Genomic DNA, 17,909 nt, shown 5'->3' with positions numbered 1-17,909 from the left:
ATACAACTATATTTAGTAATGAAGTATATTAATCTCAATATTTCAGAGTAGACCACATTGTCGAGTGGAATTAGGAGTTATCCTGACCAATGAGTTTCTGTTATATGCTGCTTCCAACTGTGGTGAAATAGAAGGAGAGTTGTACAGTTTTTGGATTTTTACAAGTGGTTTTGTTTTTCTTTTAAGCTTAATGTCTCTATGTTAAAAAGTATTACAGTATTACTTTTAATAAGTATAACTTTTATTATTATTTCTAAAACAACATCCACAAGCATCCTCAGGAAAGCATCGATGTCTGGTGCGTTGCCAGTTGTGTTTAATGTTTTTGCAGCTTCATTCTGCTTGATTGTTGCCAAGCAAGCTTTCAGCATTAATCATGTCTCTGACTGGGGCATACACTATAGGCAAAACATAAACCCTTTACTTGTTATGATAGCTGTTAAGACTCAGACTCCATAGTTTTCCAGAGGTGGTAGAAGTTTCCTCTGAAGGTTGGTACTTTCTTTCTCAGGTGCTGAGGTTGTTGGCCATTGCTTTGCCCCGGCCCTATGGGGGCCAGCGTTGGACTGGAGGTGTCTGACTGCCCCAGGGATGCTCTGCCACGGCTGAGGGTGGAACGCTAAAGGGAAGCCATCCAAGATCCTGGTCTCACTGAGCTCCACAGCTTGGAGGGAGGCTTCTGTTGGGGGGAGTGGACTGGCTGCAAAGAGACCATGGCTTCATCCCGACTAGTGGCAAGATCTAGAGACATTGCCAATGTCATGCAACGGCTTCAAGGTAAGTGACTGACCTGGGCTGGCGCTCTCTTTATTATATATAAATTATAATTTATAATCATAAATTAGAAGTTCCTATTTTCTACCATACTGAACAGTCAGAACAATATTTCTGAAGTTAAGTAGCTTTTCTAAGCTTATCTGCTGGAAAGCATTTCTAGTATATCTGAAGGGTTTATATGAGTCCTTTGGCATAGCCATGACAGTGATGCTCCAAAGCAGTTGACATGAACTTGGCTCCATGAGACAGTACACTGAATTGAAGGTTCTGAGACTTTGGTTTTGGTTCTGTTTCTCCCAGGTTACCTGATGTGTGTATCAGTTTTCTCATAGAAAAGAGAATAGAAATTATAGACATCCTTTTCTCAACTACAAAGTCAACTGCTGGATCATTTATACTGATAAACCAATAGTTATTAGTTTAGCAATGAGAACAGTGCTTTATTCTGTTGTTAAGCATAATAAGCTCAGTGAGCTTATTATTAGTCCTCAAGTTGATGACCTTTCAGATAACACATCACAGGATGTCTTTGCAATATTCATGGAGTATTCATTATGGTTTTATGTTCCTATAATAATATAGCATTACTAAATAAATTTATTGTGTTTTCTTAGAAGTTACACACCTAACTGCTGCTGCTAAAAGCTTGCATTTGTTTTTTTTTTTTTAATCAGATAATGATATTTACTGGAAACAAATTCTCAGTGCTGCTGTAGATTCCACTCCTATCAACTTTTGAACTTGATCATAAATCCCTGGCCTTCCTTCTTCTGCAGAGTAGTTTCCACTGGCTTCAGTAAAAGCTTATATGCACAGGACCTTTGATACCCCCTTCTGCATCCTCTAAATCTGGAAGCTTAATCTGCTTGTGGGTTTTCCTTCCATTTATTTTTTTAGTTCAGGAGATCTGAACTTAGCTTCCCAGCCACCAGCTACTGCTAGTACGAATTATTTCCAGGTAGCCGCAGTAGACAAATAGAAGAGTTTGTCCTATTTAAACCTGCTACAGCACTTCATCAATTCCAGCATGGTTCTTCTTGATTTTCTTCAGCCTTATGTACATTTACTACATGTTCCCATTCTGTTTTTATGTCTGCTAATTCTTAGGCCACTGTGTTGGACAATGGCTGTTCAAAGTGCCAACAAACATAGAGTGAGGAAATACTTCATGCTCAGAGGATTTATGGTTTAAACATTAGACTAAGACACAGTGTGTGTATATCGCAGATACTATACATTTGCATGAACTCATGCTATTAGTAGGTATTCCAGAAAAAAATACTGAGAGACTTGAAGCAAGAAATGCATGAGAGAAATGGCAGGGGTATTCAAAGGTTATGGAGACATATTGCAAAGAAAAGCATCAGGGAGCTGAACTGTGTTCAGGGAGGATTGAGGTTGGTCCTCTGTAGCAATGTATAAGGAGGATGCTACAGAATGTATTTACAGTGTGGGGACCATTAATTATCAGACTGCTGGGTGCTAACTTTCTAAACATCTGTAAAGCTGTTACTGACAAAATTTGCATTTTGGGGTTTTTTTTGCACTTTTTCTTCACTTCTATGTAGTTGGCTCTGCTGAAATCTGATACATAGTTTAGTCTGCTATAATGTTTTTATATAATTTTATTTTTGGAAATTAAGCAAAAATAGTTACATGAATTCTAAAGTGAAGGCATTTTAAAAGAACTAAATGGAAATATGGCATTGCATGTTAATTTAAAGTCATACTTGTAACTGGATTATTTGTTTCTCAGTTGAAATCAGCCTAGCTTACTGTTGATGGGATCTGATTTTGCTGCAGATGCACTATTTCAATAAATCACCTGTGCCAAAGCTAGAGTGCTTGGAGCCTAAATCTTTTTTTAGTCCGTGGTTCTGCATTATGGATGAGCAGGCAGTCTGCACTGCGTCTACCTAAGCCCTTGTGTATTGAGGCTGCTCTACCTTTCAGAAATTACAGTCAGCTGAAATAGGAGTAGATGGGCATAGGAGCACAGAGAGATTTCTTGGCAGCCCAGAACCAGTGCAGAGCTCAAGGTGAGAGTGGAACTGACGGCATTCCAGGTGTAACAGGAATGGCACTGCTTTGGGGGATCCCCAGTCAGTGCAGAGCAGCAGCTGTGCTTTACAACATCTGTTTTTGTACCTGCCTGTAAGCTGAGGCAGGAGAGTTCTTCTTGTGTGATACTGTGTAGACAGTGCTGCAAGATGGCAGCGCTGGAGATTCATCAGCCTTGAGAGGTAAAGCAAGCTGTGCTCCCACCTCCACACTGTTCTAATATTTGCCTCATGGGTTTCCAATGAGTGTTTGTGGTGGGAGAGCGTAGGAAATACCAGAAAAATGCCACTCTTCACTGGGATTCTCAACACCAGTTTTGAAATATTTGCTGTACACACTTTTTGTGTATGCTCTCCTAAAATCTGTTGGAGAGCAACAAAGTTGATTCTGTGTTGGTTATTTTTTTGATTTATTTGTTTTTTTTATAAATATAAATATTTCCAGTCACCTGCCTTTGGTAATTATGACATTTGCAGTACACTCTGTATACAGAGTTTTTGAATAACACTTTGTATCACTGGCTCAGAAATTCACTTAGGACAAACAGCCAAGACAAACTTTCTAGTTCTAGGTTTTGTACAGTACCTTATGCTTCCTAGTTGTTCATATTATAAAGGCACTCATAAAACCTGAGCAGAGCTGGTGTACACCATCAATATGAGTTCCATTCCTGGGACTGGTTTTTGGATTACTCTGGGAACTGGAGCCAGTTGGCACAAAAGCACTGCTCCTTAGCCTACAGGAAGTACAGTGACACTGTGTGCTAAAGATTCTTAAAGCATCTTTGATAACTACAAATATGAAAGCAAGGAGTGCTGGAAGACAAGCTAGTAAATCTGATATGAATTTGCAATTTCTGCCATCATGAAATGCAGTCTTTTCTGTTAGTATGCACTGTTACAGGCAAACTGCAGTCATGCTCATGCTGTTCTGAAGAAAAGAAAAAAATTAGAAAAAAAGAAACGTGTTATTTGTCCCATTCCTCAGGACCTTGTTGTTCCATTATGCTGACTTGTTCTTAGTGGCTTGAAAGGTGATGTTGAACAGTCACTATAGCATACTATTACTGCAGGCTTTTCTAATCCCCACTTTTCCACCCCTCTGTGGTTTTTTTCACTTCAATTTCTCATTTATGAAGAATTTTTGTGAGTGCCATTGTGTTCATTATTGGGTGGTCCATTTAGTCAAACAGGACACTTTTTTTCCTTTTCTGTAGTGGATCACCAGAAATTGTCTGCACTGCAATCTAAACATATATGCCACCCAAATTAGGTTGCTGTTGTATAACTGGTATTTTGAGACTGTTATCCATTTTAACTCCGTGCAGTAAAACCAGTTCTCAAGTGTACAAAGTACAATTTAAAATTTTTTACAAGACAATAACTTTATTGTCTTAAAAAAAAACCCCTAGATATGACAGAGAAGTATGAAGAATTCTTTTAAATGTTTCATTTCTTCTGGATTGCACCACTGTTCTTATTAGGCTCTTAAACTCACTTTAGATTATGGGTATTTTGGGGTTTTGTAAACTCACTGAAAGAGACACTTCATGATGTTGGAAAAGCTAAGGTAGGAAAGCAAGCAACATGGTCATGCATGAAGACTAACCATGCTGGAAAGGAGACATCGTTCCAGTAACACTCATACACTCCAGAAAAGCTTCAATACAGGCAGGTCAAATCAGCTTCAAGCCCAGTCCTTATTTTACATAAAATTACCTACAACTGGCTATCATCTTCTAGTTTTATGCCTTCCTGACATCAGCACTGTTCACAGAATGTTGTGGGTTTGTTTTTCTCCTTTCCCCCGTCCTCTTCCCCTTAAGTTTTGGCTCTTCTTTTTCTTCCTTTTACAGCCTAGCGTTTCTTTTCTAAACCAGCAGCCATTAACTAAACAATACTTTTTTTTTTTTCTGTTTAGCTGATAGGCCCTTTGTTAATGTATACCTTTGTTGGTGTTTTCCTCTGTTTTTTTTTTCTTAAGTCAACAGTGCCAAGAGCCACAGTTTAACATTAAGCTAGGGTGATTTAACAGATACCTGCTGCTGAAAATACCTTGCTTCACTGCATGCATATTCCAAACTTTGTTTCACCACTACTCTTCTTCCCCCAGGCCTGAACCAGCTGAGAATTGGTTTGTAGAGGGCTCCTGGGAAAATATGTCTCTCCTTTAGTGCCATTTACTGTTTTATTGTTGGCAAAACCAAAGTGGAAGATCACGTTTGTAATGTCAGCAAAATTGAAAAGGTGTGCTTGATCAGGAAGGGTGTGCTGCACATCTTTGCACAATTGAGTTTTATCCCCATATTAGGAACACTTTTCTGGTCAAGGTTTCCTTCTGTCCAGTTTGATTGTGTATACTGGTTCCATGTAGTCAGTGCTGATGCCTTTTTCTTGCAGTCTTTCACTATCTAAAATGTCCCAGTTTGATTCCTGCATCTTTCTGGGATTTTTCTTGAATTGCAGAAAATGCCAGTCTATTGGGTGAGAAAAATCTGGTATCTGAGGCAATTCAATAATCACTGGCAGTGTGTTAAGGGAAAATAAACACTTTTGACTCTATTGACTGGTATGAAGTCTATGATCTGAAGGTCAATGATTAACTGGGAATCTGAATAACATTGCAGTCTACATGCTACTTAACAAGAGGAAGTCAAGCAGGATTTCTGCCTCTTTTTAAATTATTTTTTCAGTGTGAAAAAATTTAAGTTAATGCTATTTTAGAACAAAATGTTGAAATGCAAGGTTTATGTGTGAAGGTTAAGGCAGCTGGGAGGAAACCATCATCATAGCTGAAAAGAAGATCATTAAAGGGTAACACCAATGTTTTCATTCTACTACCAAAAAAAATGTGTGAAAGGATAGTCTGCACCTGGGGATAGTCAAGTTAAATATTAGTCAATACTTGATAAGCAAAGTTACTAAGGCATGCTGTAAAATCATCATTTTTAGAAGTATTTAATTTTGGTTTATGCCTATTCAAGGAAGTTCAGTGAGAATCCACTTCAGGTTTTTTCAGGTATGTGATGGTAATAATCTGATGTATTGCTGGTAAAGAGAAGTTATGAGCTACCTCTAGGTATTGCAAAAACATGGGGGAAAGGATATGATCAAAACATTTCAGTAGTAGTACAAATGACTGAAGCATGAACTGAATTTAGGTATCATGTTACATTAGAATATTTTGTCATATAGTTAGACTGTTTTGACATATGGTGCAGTAAGTATCTCGGTGGAAAAAACCATATGCTGCCTTTTTTTTTTTTTTTTTAACTGCAGTTAGCTTTCACTTTGTGTTTTCTTCGGTGAGAGCACAGTCCTGGGGCAGTATGTGAAATGCAGAATGTATTTTAGTGAGGCATGGTCCTGAATTTTTTATTTTTAGGTGGTTTTTTATCATTAACAAATTCCAAGTTAGTGATTTTTTTAAAGTTAATATTGCCATCTCTTTGCTTATACTTTTCCTATTGCTTTTGACCAGAAAACTAGCAATGTAAATCAACATATTCCTACCTTTTTTTTTGTATGCTTTCACTTTTGATTATCACAGTACAGTTTCCACAGGTTGTTAAAATAATCTGTGCTCTTCTTTCCATTTGGTTAGTCAACCAGGATACAAAGCACTAAAAATCACACCTAATTGCACATATATATTTGCATTTGAGTTGCTTTTTAAGGAAACAACAACACATTTTCCAATTTTAATCTGGGATAAAGTATATATTTAGGGCAGAAAATGGCTGACACAGTGGTGTCTCACACTGAGAGAGATTGCTTTCGTGTGGATGTGCAGAAACACAGTTCAAAAATTGAAATTCTTCTCCTATGCTACTATTAAAACACTGACAGGATTCGTTACACAAAATGTAGGAGGCGAAATGCAAGAGGAAAGTCTTCCTTGGACTATTTTATGGATGGTGGTTAAAATGCTGTGTCTTAAATATAGTGGATATCTGAAACATGCCAGGCAAGTTGTGTTTTACATGAACTTGTCTTCAGCAGCTCTGTGCTGCTCACTATGATTTGACAAGTCTGTATGTAGGCATCCACACTGCAGCTGTTTAATTTTGGTTTTGATAAAGTGTTATCTGAGGCTCAAAAACTGTTTTCAGTTAAGATTTTGTCTCAAAATAACATCTGCCATATTTGTTTCTGGTGTGAAAGGAGATATTTCAGGAAGTCTAAATAGGCACAATTATCTGTCAATTTTGATGGTTTAGTGAAGATAGAGATTTTTGAGAAGGAAAATATTGCAGTGTTTATTTTTGAGCATGCCCCCTCTATTCTGACAGGCTGCTAGACAGTTATTTTAGTAATAGCTTTGGATTGGGGGTATCAAGGAGCAGAACATCTTCAAAATATTTTGATGACATGTTTTTGAATGCAGGTTAGACAATTTATCAGTTGTCTGTTTTGTGATTTCCTATTTCTAGTATAAACACTGCAGGCTTGAAAAATTAAACTTTATTTCCTCAGAACTGTATTTTAATACCTTCCTACAATATATTTTGGTGTGTTATTAAATTTGAACATAGCTTATTGTCATCACCATAAATATTGCTCCCTTTTGGAATGCCACATTTGTTGTTTTGTAATACTGGAAGAACTGAAAAATGCAAGAGGACATGCCTCTTGTTACTAATTAATAGGGATTAAAATAGTATTGTGGATGCTGATCATGCTTCTATACTGATGTAGAGACTTCTGTGATATAAAGGCAAAATATTTCAGTGAGAAAGTTCACTTTTTTCACCATTTTGCTGTAATCATGTTTTGCCCATTTGTAGAAATCAAAAGCTTCATTATCTTTATTTACTAGGATGATAATATACTTGCAGGTAGAAAAAACACACAGATGAAAAATAACATGTAACAAGTACTAGTAATGTATTCCACAGACTTTTTTATAGAATGCCATTTTTATTTTGCACTTTAGACTTCATTTGCTTAAAAATATCCTTGTTTCTATCACAAAGCTTCTCCTTGTGACTCATATCACTGAGTTCTAATTTTAGACTCACACTGAGGTTTTTTGGTTGGCAGTTGTATGTATCCAAGTGAATTGTCTATTACTGGGTGCAGGAAAACAGGCTACTTGTTCTGTCTTTCATCCAAGATGAGAAAGAGCTTTATGAGGGAAGTGTCAATGACTTATTAAGAATCCAGTAGTCTAGAAAGAAAGAAAGAAAACCCACCAAAACCCCCCTCTCTAACTCTTTGGAATTTGTCTCCATGGTAAACTAAAAAGAGATGTTTAAAAGATATTATTGCATTTTACAAGAAGTTATAACTGATTGCCTAATTGCACAGCTATTTTTAAAATTCAAATTCTGATTGCTAGTATTTGGGGGTGTAAGTTTTATTTTTCTCACTTGTTAGCAGATATTGAGGCTGCTCCATGTACAACCTTCTTTTCAGAAGGGTGTAAAGAAACTGGGACTAGCATTAAAAAATTAGCCTCCACCCTGTACTTTGAAAGAGATCCTGATTATTTTAACTTCTCAGTGATCATTTTAATTCAATATCAGAACTGTTAGGGAAGTAGCAGAGAAGCAGCTTGATGTTTCAGGAAAAGCAGCCTCCAGGTAAGGAGGAGAAATGCTGAGTTACTGCACAGCAGGAACAGTTCCTGGACCCTGCATGGCTGGGCCTGGGGGCCAAGAGCTCATACCTTAATCTGCTCTCCCCTTTCTCTCTGGTTTATCTGCCTTGCATGCTTTCCTTGCTGAGGAGTCATTGGTAACAGAGATAGCTGTGAAATATCTTTTGGAGCTTCATTACATGCAACATAAACTTTAACATATCAAGAGATGTCGTTTGTGAAGATTCTTTTACTGTAATTTTACTTGATTTTATGTAATTACTTTCCAGTATTTGTTACATAGTCTTCTGTACTTTTAAGAGGATTATGCCCTTGCTGATGTACATTGGTTTAAGTGACTATGGAGAATGTATGTAATCTTGTTGTAACACTGCTAGGCTTGTGACACAACTCTGCAAAACCTGTAAATCTCTAAACTGGAGACTCTTGTATTCATGCAGAAAAGAGGTACATCTAGAACATTTAATAACACCTTGTACCCACGTAGCCATTACTGCAGAACGAGAGTTGAAATTTAGTTTATCCAAATCACTGAGCTTCTTTAGCTATGCCAGTGTTATTCCAGGACAATTCATCATCCCCTTTCAGGGATGCCAAAGGCCTGTACAAGTGTGGTAGAATGTTCCCTTGCTTTTTGCCACTCACTCTTAGAGGCCAGCTCATGAATCCTGCCATAACTGCATATGTCCCATGTCCACCAGCTTGCTTGGGAGTCACCATCAGTGTGCCTGGGTGGGCACAGACTCCTCACTGTACAGTGTAGACCTCCTGTAAGTCTTTACCTAAGATGCTATTGTGAGAAAGCCACAGACCTTGTCAATGCAGCAGCTGTTCTGTAAAGACTTTATCTTAAGCTCATTAAAACAGAGGGAAAAAATCTTCTTTCCATAAGGTGAATGGAATGAACCACAACAGCAGTTGTATGTGAAGAGTATTACTGTTAGCTTTCCAGTCTCAGAGGGGGAAAACCCCCAACTCTACATGCAAGAGCACAGTATTAAAGATGATTTGTGGCCAAACCAGTGTAATAAAGCAGAATATTTACTTGCTTACAGTGACTTATATATTAAAAAAAAAAAAAAATCCTACTTAGGAATGGAGCTTGTAGTTCTGAGACTTGTTTATGAGAAATTATGGTAATTTGTAGTAAATTCACTTTTGGACAGTGCTTTCATCCTGCCCAGGAAATTCAAGTAAGCTGTTACACTTGAGCCTGTGTAAAGAGCTACATCTTTTTTCAGTTTGTTTTGGCCAGGTTTTCTATTTTATAGTCTCATTTGCCAAGACATCCTTAAGCTTTTCTAAGTCCATGTGGTGCAGCCATTCCCAGTTCTGAGGCTGCAAAGTGCTCCTGGTTTACACAAGACAAATAATACAGATGAATTTTCTCTTTTACTTGACTCCAGAAGCATCCACTGGGTAATGCAGAAACCTCATGTGGTTTTTCAGGAAAGAATCAAGAGTTAGCAGCACCAGTTACAGCAGTTATGAGCCTGGTCATTCTCTGCTGGGAGCTGAGTGATGTTTTGCAGCCTGGGCATTCCTATTCTATTCACTCATAGGTGAGCCTGATGTGCCTTGTTACAGTGAGGACAAGAAGTACATTTCAATGGAAGTCACAAAGCTTGAGCTCCCCTCCAAATGAGGAGACAAGTGTTGGGAATGGACCTTTCACTCAAATTTGTAGCACAGCTGGCATTTTTCCCCCATTGGAGTGTATTGGCACAGAACCTAGAATTTGGTGGTGAGATGATTCTTAAATCAACCAAAACTCAAGTTTGGGAGAGGCAGAGGTAGGACTATGCAATGATCAATCACAAATCAGTGAAAAAAAATTGTGATCAAGCCTCTGTGTTATCAGAGGTCTCCAGGCTTAAATGTTGGCTAGCAGATGCGAGTTGTGGTAATAAAACACTCTGGTTTGAGACTTATTAGACAGGACATAAGTCTAATTAACCTGGATTTCTGGCCATTTTGCTTTACTGAAGTTGTGCATTTCAGGAAGGATAAGATTTGAAAAGACAGTTGGGCACCTGGAGATAGATACTGCCATAAAAAGGCATGATGTGCATCTTTTAGTACCTCTTTAGATGCCTTACTTCAGATTCAAAGACCTGAGTATTTTATAATCCCATCCATGAACAAACAAATAAAGCAAATTAAAAATCTTCAATGAGATTGTATTGAGATTCTAATTAGTACTAAGAAATTACAAGTTTATTATTTGCAAATTTATTTAATACCCTAAACATAGATGATATTTCTAAATCTAAATTCTTGTCTGTCAGCAGTTGTGATATGAAGTCAGTGGGCTATCCTGGAACTACAGGTTTTGTTCTTTAGAGTTATGTCCATTAAGTAAAAGAGAAGCCATGAGACCACCTTGTTTACATTTCTAAAATACATATTCATCCTACTAATATTTCTTTATTGAAAGCTCTGTATTGATTGCTGCTTTTTCATTCAAATGAATGAACTCTTTCATGAATAGAAATGAAGATTTTGCTTTCTGCTTCCAAAAGAGAAAGGAGCTCATTTTGATTTTTTTTTCTTGTCTGACTCTCTCAGGAGCAGAAAATCTACTGCTTCTGCATTGCAATGTATCGTGGAAAGTTTAGTTGTATAATCTGCTTTCTTGGTCTTGCTTTCCAGAATGGCCTTTTGTTTGGTCACTTTGGTGAGCTTGTACAAAGCCTCATTGCATAGTTCTTCTTCTTTCATAATCCTGAGCCTGCCTTTTCATTTGTGTGGTTACTAAGAGAGCTGGAGGTGTGATCAACTGCCAGAAGTGATTTGAATAAGTGCAAGGAATCATGAACAGTTAATTGTTGTGTTTATATCTGGTTTCTAAGAGACTAACAGTTTAGGCTTACTGTTTCTGTGTGTTTGTATTTGAGATCTTGAGCACATTTAAACCCTGTGTTCCCTGGGCACACTTGTGTCTGCACAAAAAAAGTTACACTTAGTATTTATCAGTAAGACCTCGTCAGTTTTGAACAGGAAATTACATCCATTTATGAATGAGATTAAATAATGGCATGCCATTGTGCTAATTCTTAACTAGTCAAGGTGGTTTTTTGTTGCTGGTTGTTTTTCTGGGTTTTTCTTGGGGTGGGGGGGTTGTTTGGTTTGGTTTTTGGTTGGCTGCCAAATATGCAGTGATGTAGCACATTTTGACCTGTGAGGGAGGTAAAGATAATATCACCCTCTGGGTTGGAATGATATGTGGAAATGAGGAAGGTCTCATTCTCACCAACTCCTATGGAAGTTTAGGATGCAACATGGCCTTTACTGCAGTCAGGAAGAATAAATCAGTTCCTAAAACTACTGAGCTGGTTCATTACCAGAATGTTTCTACAAATCAGGTGTGCATGTATGTCAGTACCTGTATGTACTGACAGAAATTAGCTCCACAAGTAGTTATTTCTCTTTATTATTAATAGCTGGTTGTTCCTGTTGGAGGGCTGAAGTAGTGTTATGAGGAATAGGAAGTACCTTAAAATTTGGCTTAACATCTTCAGCAGCATGTTTGAAAAGTCACACTCTAAGTTTCACCTGTGTATTTTCTTCACATTTTCTACACTATTATATGCTACTAACCAAACTTGGAAGTTTTACAGGTTGCAGTACTTTAAAAGAAATTGCTCTTTTCATAGTTAAAATGCCAAATTTGGGGTGCAAATGTGCAGCTGTTTAAGGTATGACAATACAATGAGTATTCTCCAATTGGAATGCCAATTGCCAGCAGATGCATATTTTGAATGAGGCCAAACCTGGAATCTGTGTTCAAAGACAACGTTGATTAGCACAGCATTAGTGACAGCAGTTAAGGGGTTCAGGTTATTCTCCCAGACTTATGATTGAGTTTAAAACTATCAAGCTGAATTATAGTAATGTCACAGGAAATGCAAACACCACCCCCAACCCCTCACCCCCCCCCAAAAAAAGAAAAAGTATAAACAAACTTACATGAAAATGTGCATTGAATTTTCTCTGTAGGGAAAGAAAATATTGGAGTTGGTTGATCAAATTCTCAACTCACAGCTACTTCTTTCTGCCAAAGGAGATTGCAAAGCATGGAAATCAGAGCTGAGTGGAAGATTAAACAGCCTTAAAAAGAAAAAGCCCATTTTACACATACACATACACACTCACCTTGCAATGCTTAGATGCATAGATGTAATTCATCTATGTAATTCATCTATGAGAAAGATAAATTTGTATTTAAAAGTTAGAAGGTTTTGAATAATGTATTTTCAAGGAAATAGGAATACACATAGAAGTGAAAGAAAGGGAAATGAAAGTGAAAGGAACATATGTAGGCTTCTGATAGGTAGAAATGTAAAAAAAAATTACTGAGGAAATAAGATTAGATGTTGAGAAGAGCAACAACATTGCCTTGAGAAACAAGAAAGAGAGAAGCTGCTTTACATTTCTGAGCATAAAAATTGCCATGAATTTCAACTGTATTATTGTTTGTGGACTTTCTCAGTCTCAATTGACATCTAAGAGCATGTTTCGAAATCCTTACATGCAAAAAAAGAGATGTCTTTCATCTGAATAAGTAATTTTAGTTCAGGATAAAATCAAAATGGCTATACCACCATTACTTGCTTGCTCCCTAGCAGGATTTGGCTGTTTGCTAATTACTAGCTGACAGGTGGATGCTGAGCTGTGCTTCCCTGATCCTGCAGCATTCTCTTGCCCTTGCCCTGGCAAGCAAGAGCTGTCGTTAGTCTGTTACAAAGAACTACCTCGGTTCCTTCTCTCTTCCTGATAAATGGATCCCATTTTGTAGGTGATTACTTTAGTTTCCAAATAATTTAAAGCTCTGAGCACTTGTAATTAGAGTAGTTTCTTAGTAGTAAATTGCTGCCTTCTGGTTTTCTGTGGCCTCTTTTACTAAAATCTGTTGCTTGAATTCCTTTACACTCTCTAAACTTCCAATTTAATGACATATTTTTCTAATAATTGTCCTTGATGAGAGCAATTTATTTTAATATTATCTGTATTTTAACATTTTTCATGTTTTTTGTGGCAGAACCAGAAAGAATAAAAAGCTTGATAATAGCTGATTTGCATATATTTAAGGATGTACAGTGGCTACTGGTTCAAATTTATTGATTGGTATCCTCTAGATTTATAGGCATCTTCATCTAGATTTATATTCTGGCGTAGAAATATTTAACTTGGGATGCTGAGAAATAAAGATACAACTCAATAGCTTGTCACTGAAACCATATGGTGCATTTACATGACCTCTTTACTCTGTCTCAAATCAGTGCTACAGGATGCTGATCATCTGTTCTCCAAAAATACTTTTTTTTTTGCCTGTGACTGGTCAGAATTGGTGGCTGATTGCCAGCAATGCTGGACATAAGCTGCTTTAGCAGATTTACCCTTTTAAAACTGTGCTTTATTTGCAGGGAAAATTGTCTTCTTTCCCACATACAGGAAAAAGCAAAACCAGAGGGAAAAGAGCCCTTCAGAATAAGATTGAGATAAATCTAGTGCTGAAAAATCACTATGGAAAAGAAATCCTAAGCTTAACATTTTTAAGTTCACTAGGTTTCTGTAGTCACAGTGAGGACTGACTGTAGCCAGTAAAGACAAAATCAGATTAAGTTGTTGGGTAGTGATATAGTGTATAATCTAATAATCTAATTTCTCTAGTTTCCCTTTTCTTCACCCATTTTACCATCCAAATTAGGAGAATGTGTACATCTGAACTTCGTTCTGTAACTGAGACTCAAATACAGATTGAAAATACAGACTTTAGGCTAGCATCAGCCTCTTCCTTGCTCTAAAGAAAACACTCAAACCTTGAAGCCAGTGTGTTGCTCTGGAGGAAAAACTAGGCAGACCCAGACAGACGCTTTTGGAGAACCTAGCACAAGATGCACCAGATAAGGCTCTGACCTAAACTGAAAGAAATCATGACTGTGAAGCCAGGAGACTCTGTTCTAATCACCTGTACAATTTCAGAATCCAGTTGTGAGTGGTGCTGTGTCTCAAGTGATCCAATAAAAGTGAGAAGTGGAGTGAAAATGGGCGCAAGGAATCTTTTCTCCATTTGCAAATATTGTCACATTGATTAATTTTTCCTTGAACTGTGTGTGCATGTGTATGTGAAAAAGGGAACACATAAGGACATAAAAAAGGAAGTTGTACAAATTAATAAGTTCCTCATACCTCCTTACTTAAGCAGTTTGTAGTTTGCAAATCAAGATTGCCTAACATAGTAAACCTATAGAAATAACTGTAGCTTCTCTGTTAAAAGGCAGCACCTCTGAACATGAGACTTACTAGACCCCACATATAATGAAACCATACTAGAGGAGAAAGGATTTGCAAGTATGACTTTGTGTCTTGGAGCTCAGTGTTTTGGGGTCTGCATGCATTCCTGATTGTTGGAAGGAGTTTGTTTGGATGGGAATCAGGAAAAGATCTCTTTGTTTGCCTTCTAGTCAGGGTTCAGAGCACCTTGAATATTGAAATTTGCACATGATATGACTTTTGTCAATATGAATACTATGCCCTTGGACACTTAGTTCAAGTCTTGGGCTCCTGGTGGACGCTTCAAACCTTCAGTCTGGATTTAATCTCTTTAGCAGTTCAAAGTTGGAGATCATGTGTAAATCTATGTGCATAAACACAAATACAAACACAGTAAAAGATATTTCAGGTCCACTTGATCAAATTACTCTCGAAACTAAAAATGTTTTCTACATCCCAAACATAAAAGAATAGTCCTTAATGGAGTTCATAGGTCATCTAATTGGCAAGGCCTGAACACAGCAAAAATTGAAGTGCTGTAATATGATTAAAGTATTAAAACCAATTGAAAACATCCTTTTATTCCTGTTAAAGAAGTAGAGCTCTGATGACAAGAAACCAAAGCATATTCATACCAGATTCATAGCAGTTTATTGCAATTGTATGATCCCCATTTCCACATTATTTAAGTTCCTCCAAATGTTTAAGGTATTTATCTTTACAACTTCCCTTCTTGGAAGGCAAACCACCTTTTCTTACATTTGTGGAGTAAAGATGCTCTAGACCTGCTTATAAGAATATCAAATATAAGAGATGCAGGCAGAAGCTAAGTACCTGTTACTGCAGATTTCCATGGTTTCCTGTGATTACTATGCAATAATTATGACTGATAAGCAGGATCAACACCTTTCTGTATTCACCCTTTGTCTCTCATATAGTAATATGCAGTGGCATATCATTAAAAAAAAAACCCCAACCAAACAAAAATACTGGGAGGTAACACACCATGAAGAGCCTAAGAGCCTCACAGATCATAAACACTTAGCTGTGAAAAGGAACTGACCCTTCTCCTGCTTTGAGCAGAGCTGTAACTGAGGTCATAGCTGGCCTTTCCAGCCCCTGTGGTACTCCACCCAGACGCTGTTTTCTTGAAGAACTTGAAATCACGTCAAAAAACATCAGAAGGAAATAACGTTTGTGTTGAATTTATGTTTGGCTTGTTGTTTGTTTTCTTGGAAGGAGGTTGTTCTTCAGATGATAGTTATTTTTAGTGCCTATGAAACTGAAAGACAGCAAATGCTGGATGGAGCCAGGAAAGCTGTGAGTGAATATAGTATTGGTGAAAACTTGCAGACCAGAATAACTTAGTTGCCTTTGTCCTAAGCACCACCTCTTCTGGATATTGGCTTCTTTTAAAATAAAAATTGTTGGGACATTGTGGTGTGGGTGTGTGGTCTTTCCACAGCAAATCATAACTTACTGTTTTCTGTGACCTAAGGCAAGTGTAACTGTGCCTCTTTCCCTCTATTTAAAAATATTGAATTCTGTCCTCTTAGAGAACTCTATATGCATTGAAAAATTTAACCTCAAGATAGTTTCATAGTGCTATTGAGTTCTTATAGTATTTTAAAAAATACTTTATGGCATGCTATACATTTTTGATTTTTTTTTTTTTATACCAGCCTGATATAATTTAGGCTTCATAGCTGCTGTAAAATTCTCAGTATGAAATTTTTCTCTGAAACCTGTAGAATGCAGAACATACTATTAGAGCATTACAAAAATTCTGCCACCTCTAGTGGTGATGTTAGGCTCTTCAGATGAGTGGAAACTGGCAAACTAAAAAAAAAGCATAAATTCCAACACAGAGGAATTAAGTGTATAGTGGCAACTGCTCCAGCATCAGTTTCCTGCTGGGTTCAGAGTTAGGTAAAATTTCTGTGAACAATATTTACCTTCAATGGATAGTTAGAGTTTTAACTAAACTTCAAAGTCTGCATAGATAGGCTTGTATTTTTGTGGCCTTGAACAAAAGTGATCTGCAGACATCTTCATCAAATTATTTATGCTATCAGTTGGGTATTTAGAAGCTGTAGATGTAAGTTTTCACTCTAAGAATCTAATCTGAATTTGCAAACTGTATGTAAAGCCATCAGATAACTTTGAAGATATAGAAGACATTGTTTTTCAAGAATTTATTGGACCAATGAATGGCATAGATTCCCCCATATTTGTGAGCTCTAGGAAAAGGTAATTGCAAAAGAGCTTTTGAAGCTGAGACTCTCAACTGCTTGATACTGTGTGGTGACTCAGCCATTTGAGATAAGGAGAGGAGTCTCAAAGCAAAGCAAGTGAAATAAACTATATGAAAGAAGAGATTGTCATAAAAAAGGCAGTGTAGAAACTATTGACAATTCAAAAGATTTATTTAGATCCTTGTTTGTTTGGGTTTTTAAAATATTTTTATTCAAAAATGCCAAAATACTAAAAAAGTATCAGTTAAGGAGATCGTATTGCTGAGGAGATTACTGAAGAAAATTATTTTATTTCTTTATTTCTATTTGATTATATCCATTAGGGAACACAGTGAACTGCAGGAAGAAAATGCAGAAGGCAAGATGGGTTTGTATAGGTCAACAGATAGACCAAGCATGGATTGTCTGTAGGGGAAGAAAGAATTTCTGGTATTTTAGGATGATGTGAAGATCAGGATGATAATGCAAAGCAAACTATAAAAAAATAATTCCATATTACAACCAAATGAGTTAAATGTCTCTTCTGAGAAACTTAGTTTAGCCATGAGGAACTAATATGCTCTCTTCATTTTACTACAACTAGGACATTGTAGAACTTCCTTCAAAGAACTTTGCTTCTTCCACCTTGAAAGCTTTGGAAATACTAAAGTGCAGAATGTACATTTAACCCTTCTGAATGATTGTCACCTTTTCCACCTCTGACCTCATTTTAGTGCAGTAGTTTCCTTGCTGGAGTTCATCAGACTGCTTGTAGCAGTATCTGCATAATCAGCAGTTATTTATAAAGGTGCCTGCTTGACCTGCATAACCCTGCCAAATCAGCCTGCCATGGTTCTGATCTGCCCTGAAATAGAAAGATTGGCTTAGTCTTCAGGATGCTCCCTTTACCTGCAGAGTGCATGTGTCCATCATCCAGCTGGCAAGAAGAACAATGCAGTT

General features: G+C 37.2%; 1 protein-coding gene across 1 annotated transcript in view; it reads left to right on the top strand.

Moving 5' to 3' along the window:
• SYNE1 (spectrin repeat containing nuclear envelope protein 1) overlaps nucleotides 1-17,909 on the top strand; it is a 284,134-nt gene that overhangs the window by 8,752 nt on the left and 257,473 nt on the right. Inside the window, 1 exon segment of the mRNA XM_056488586.1 lies at nucleotides 512-777. Coding sequence (XP_056344561.1) covers nucleotides 714-777 — 64 coding nt within the window. The 5' untranslated portion in view covers nucleotides 512-713.

Source organism: Oenanthe melanoleuca, chromosome 3 (assembly GCF_029582105.1).
Source record: "Oenanthe melanoleuca isolate GR-GAL-2019-014 chromosome 3, OMel1.0, whole genome shotgun sequence".
Lineage (NCBI taxonomy): Eukaryota > Metazoa > Chordata > Aves > Passeriformes > Muscicapidae > Oenanthe > Oenanthe melanoleuca.
Note: the sequence above shows the minus strand (reverse complement) of the source record. Positions and strands in the feature narration are given on the sequence as shown.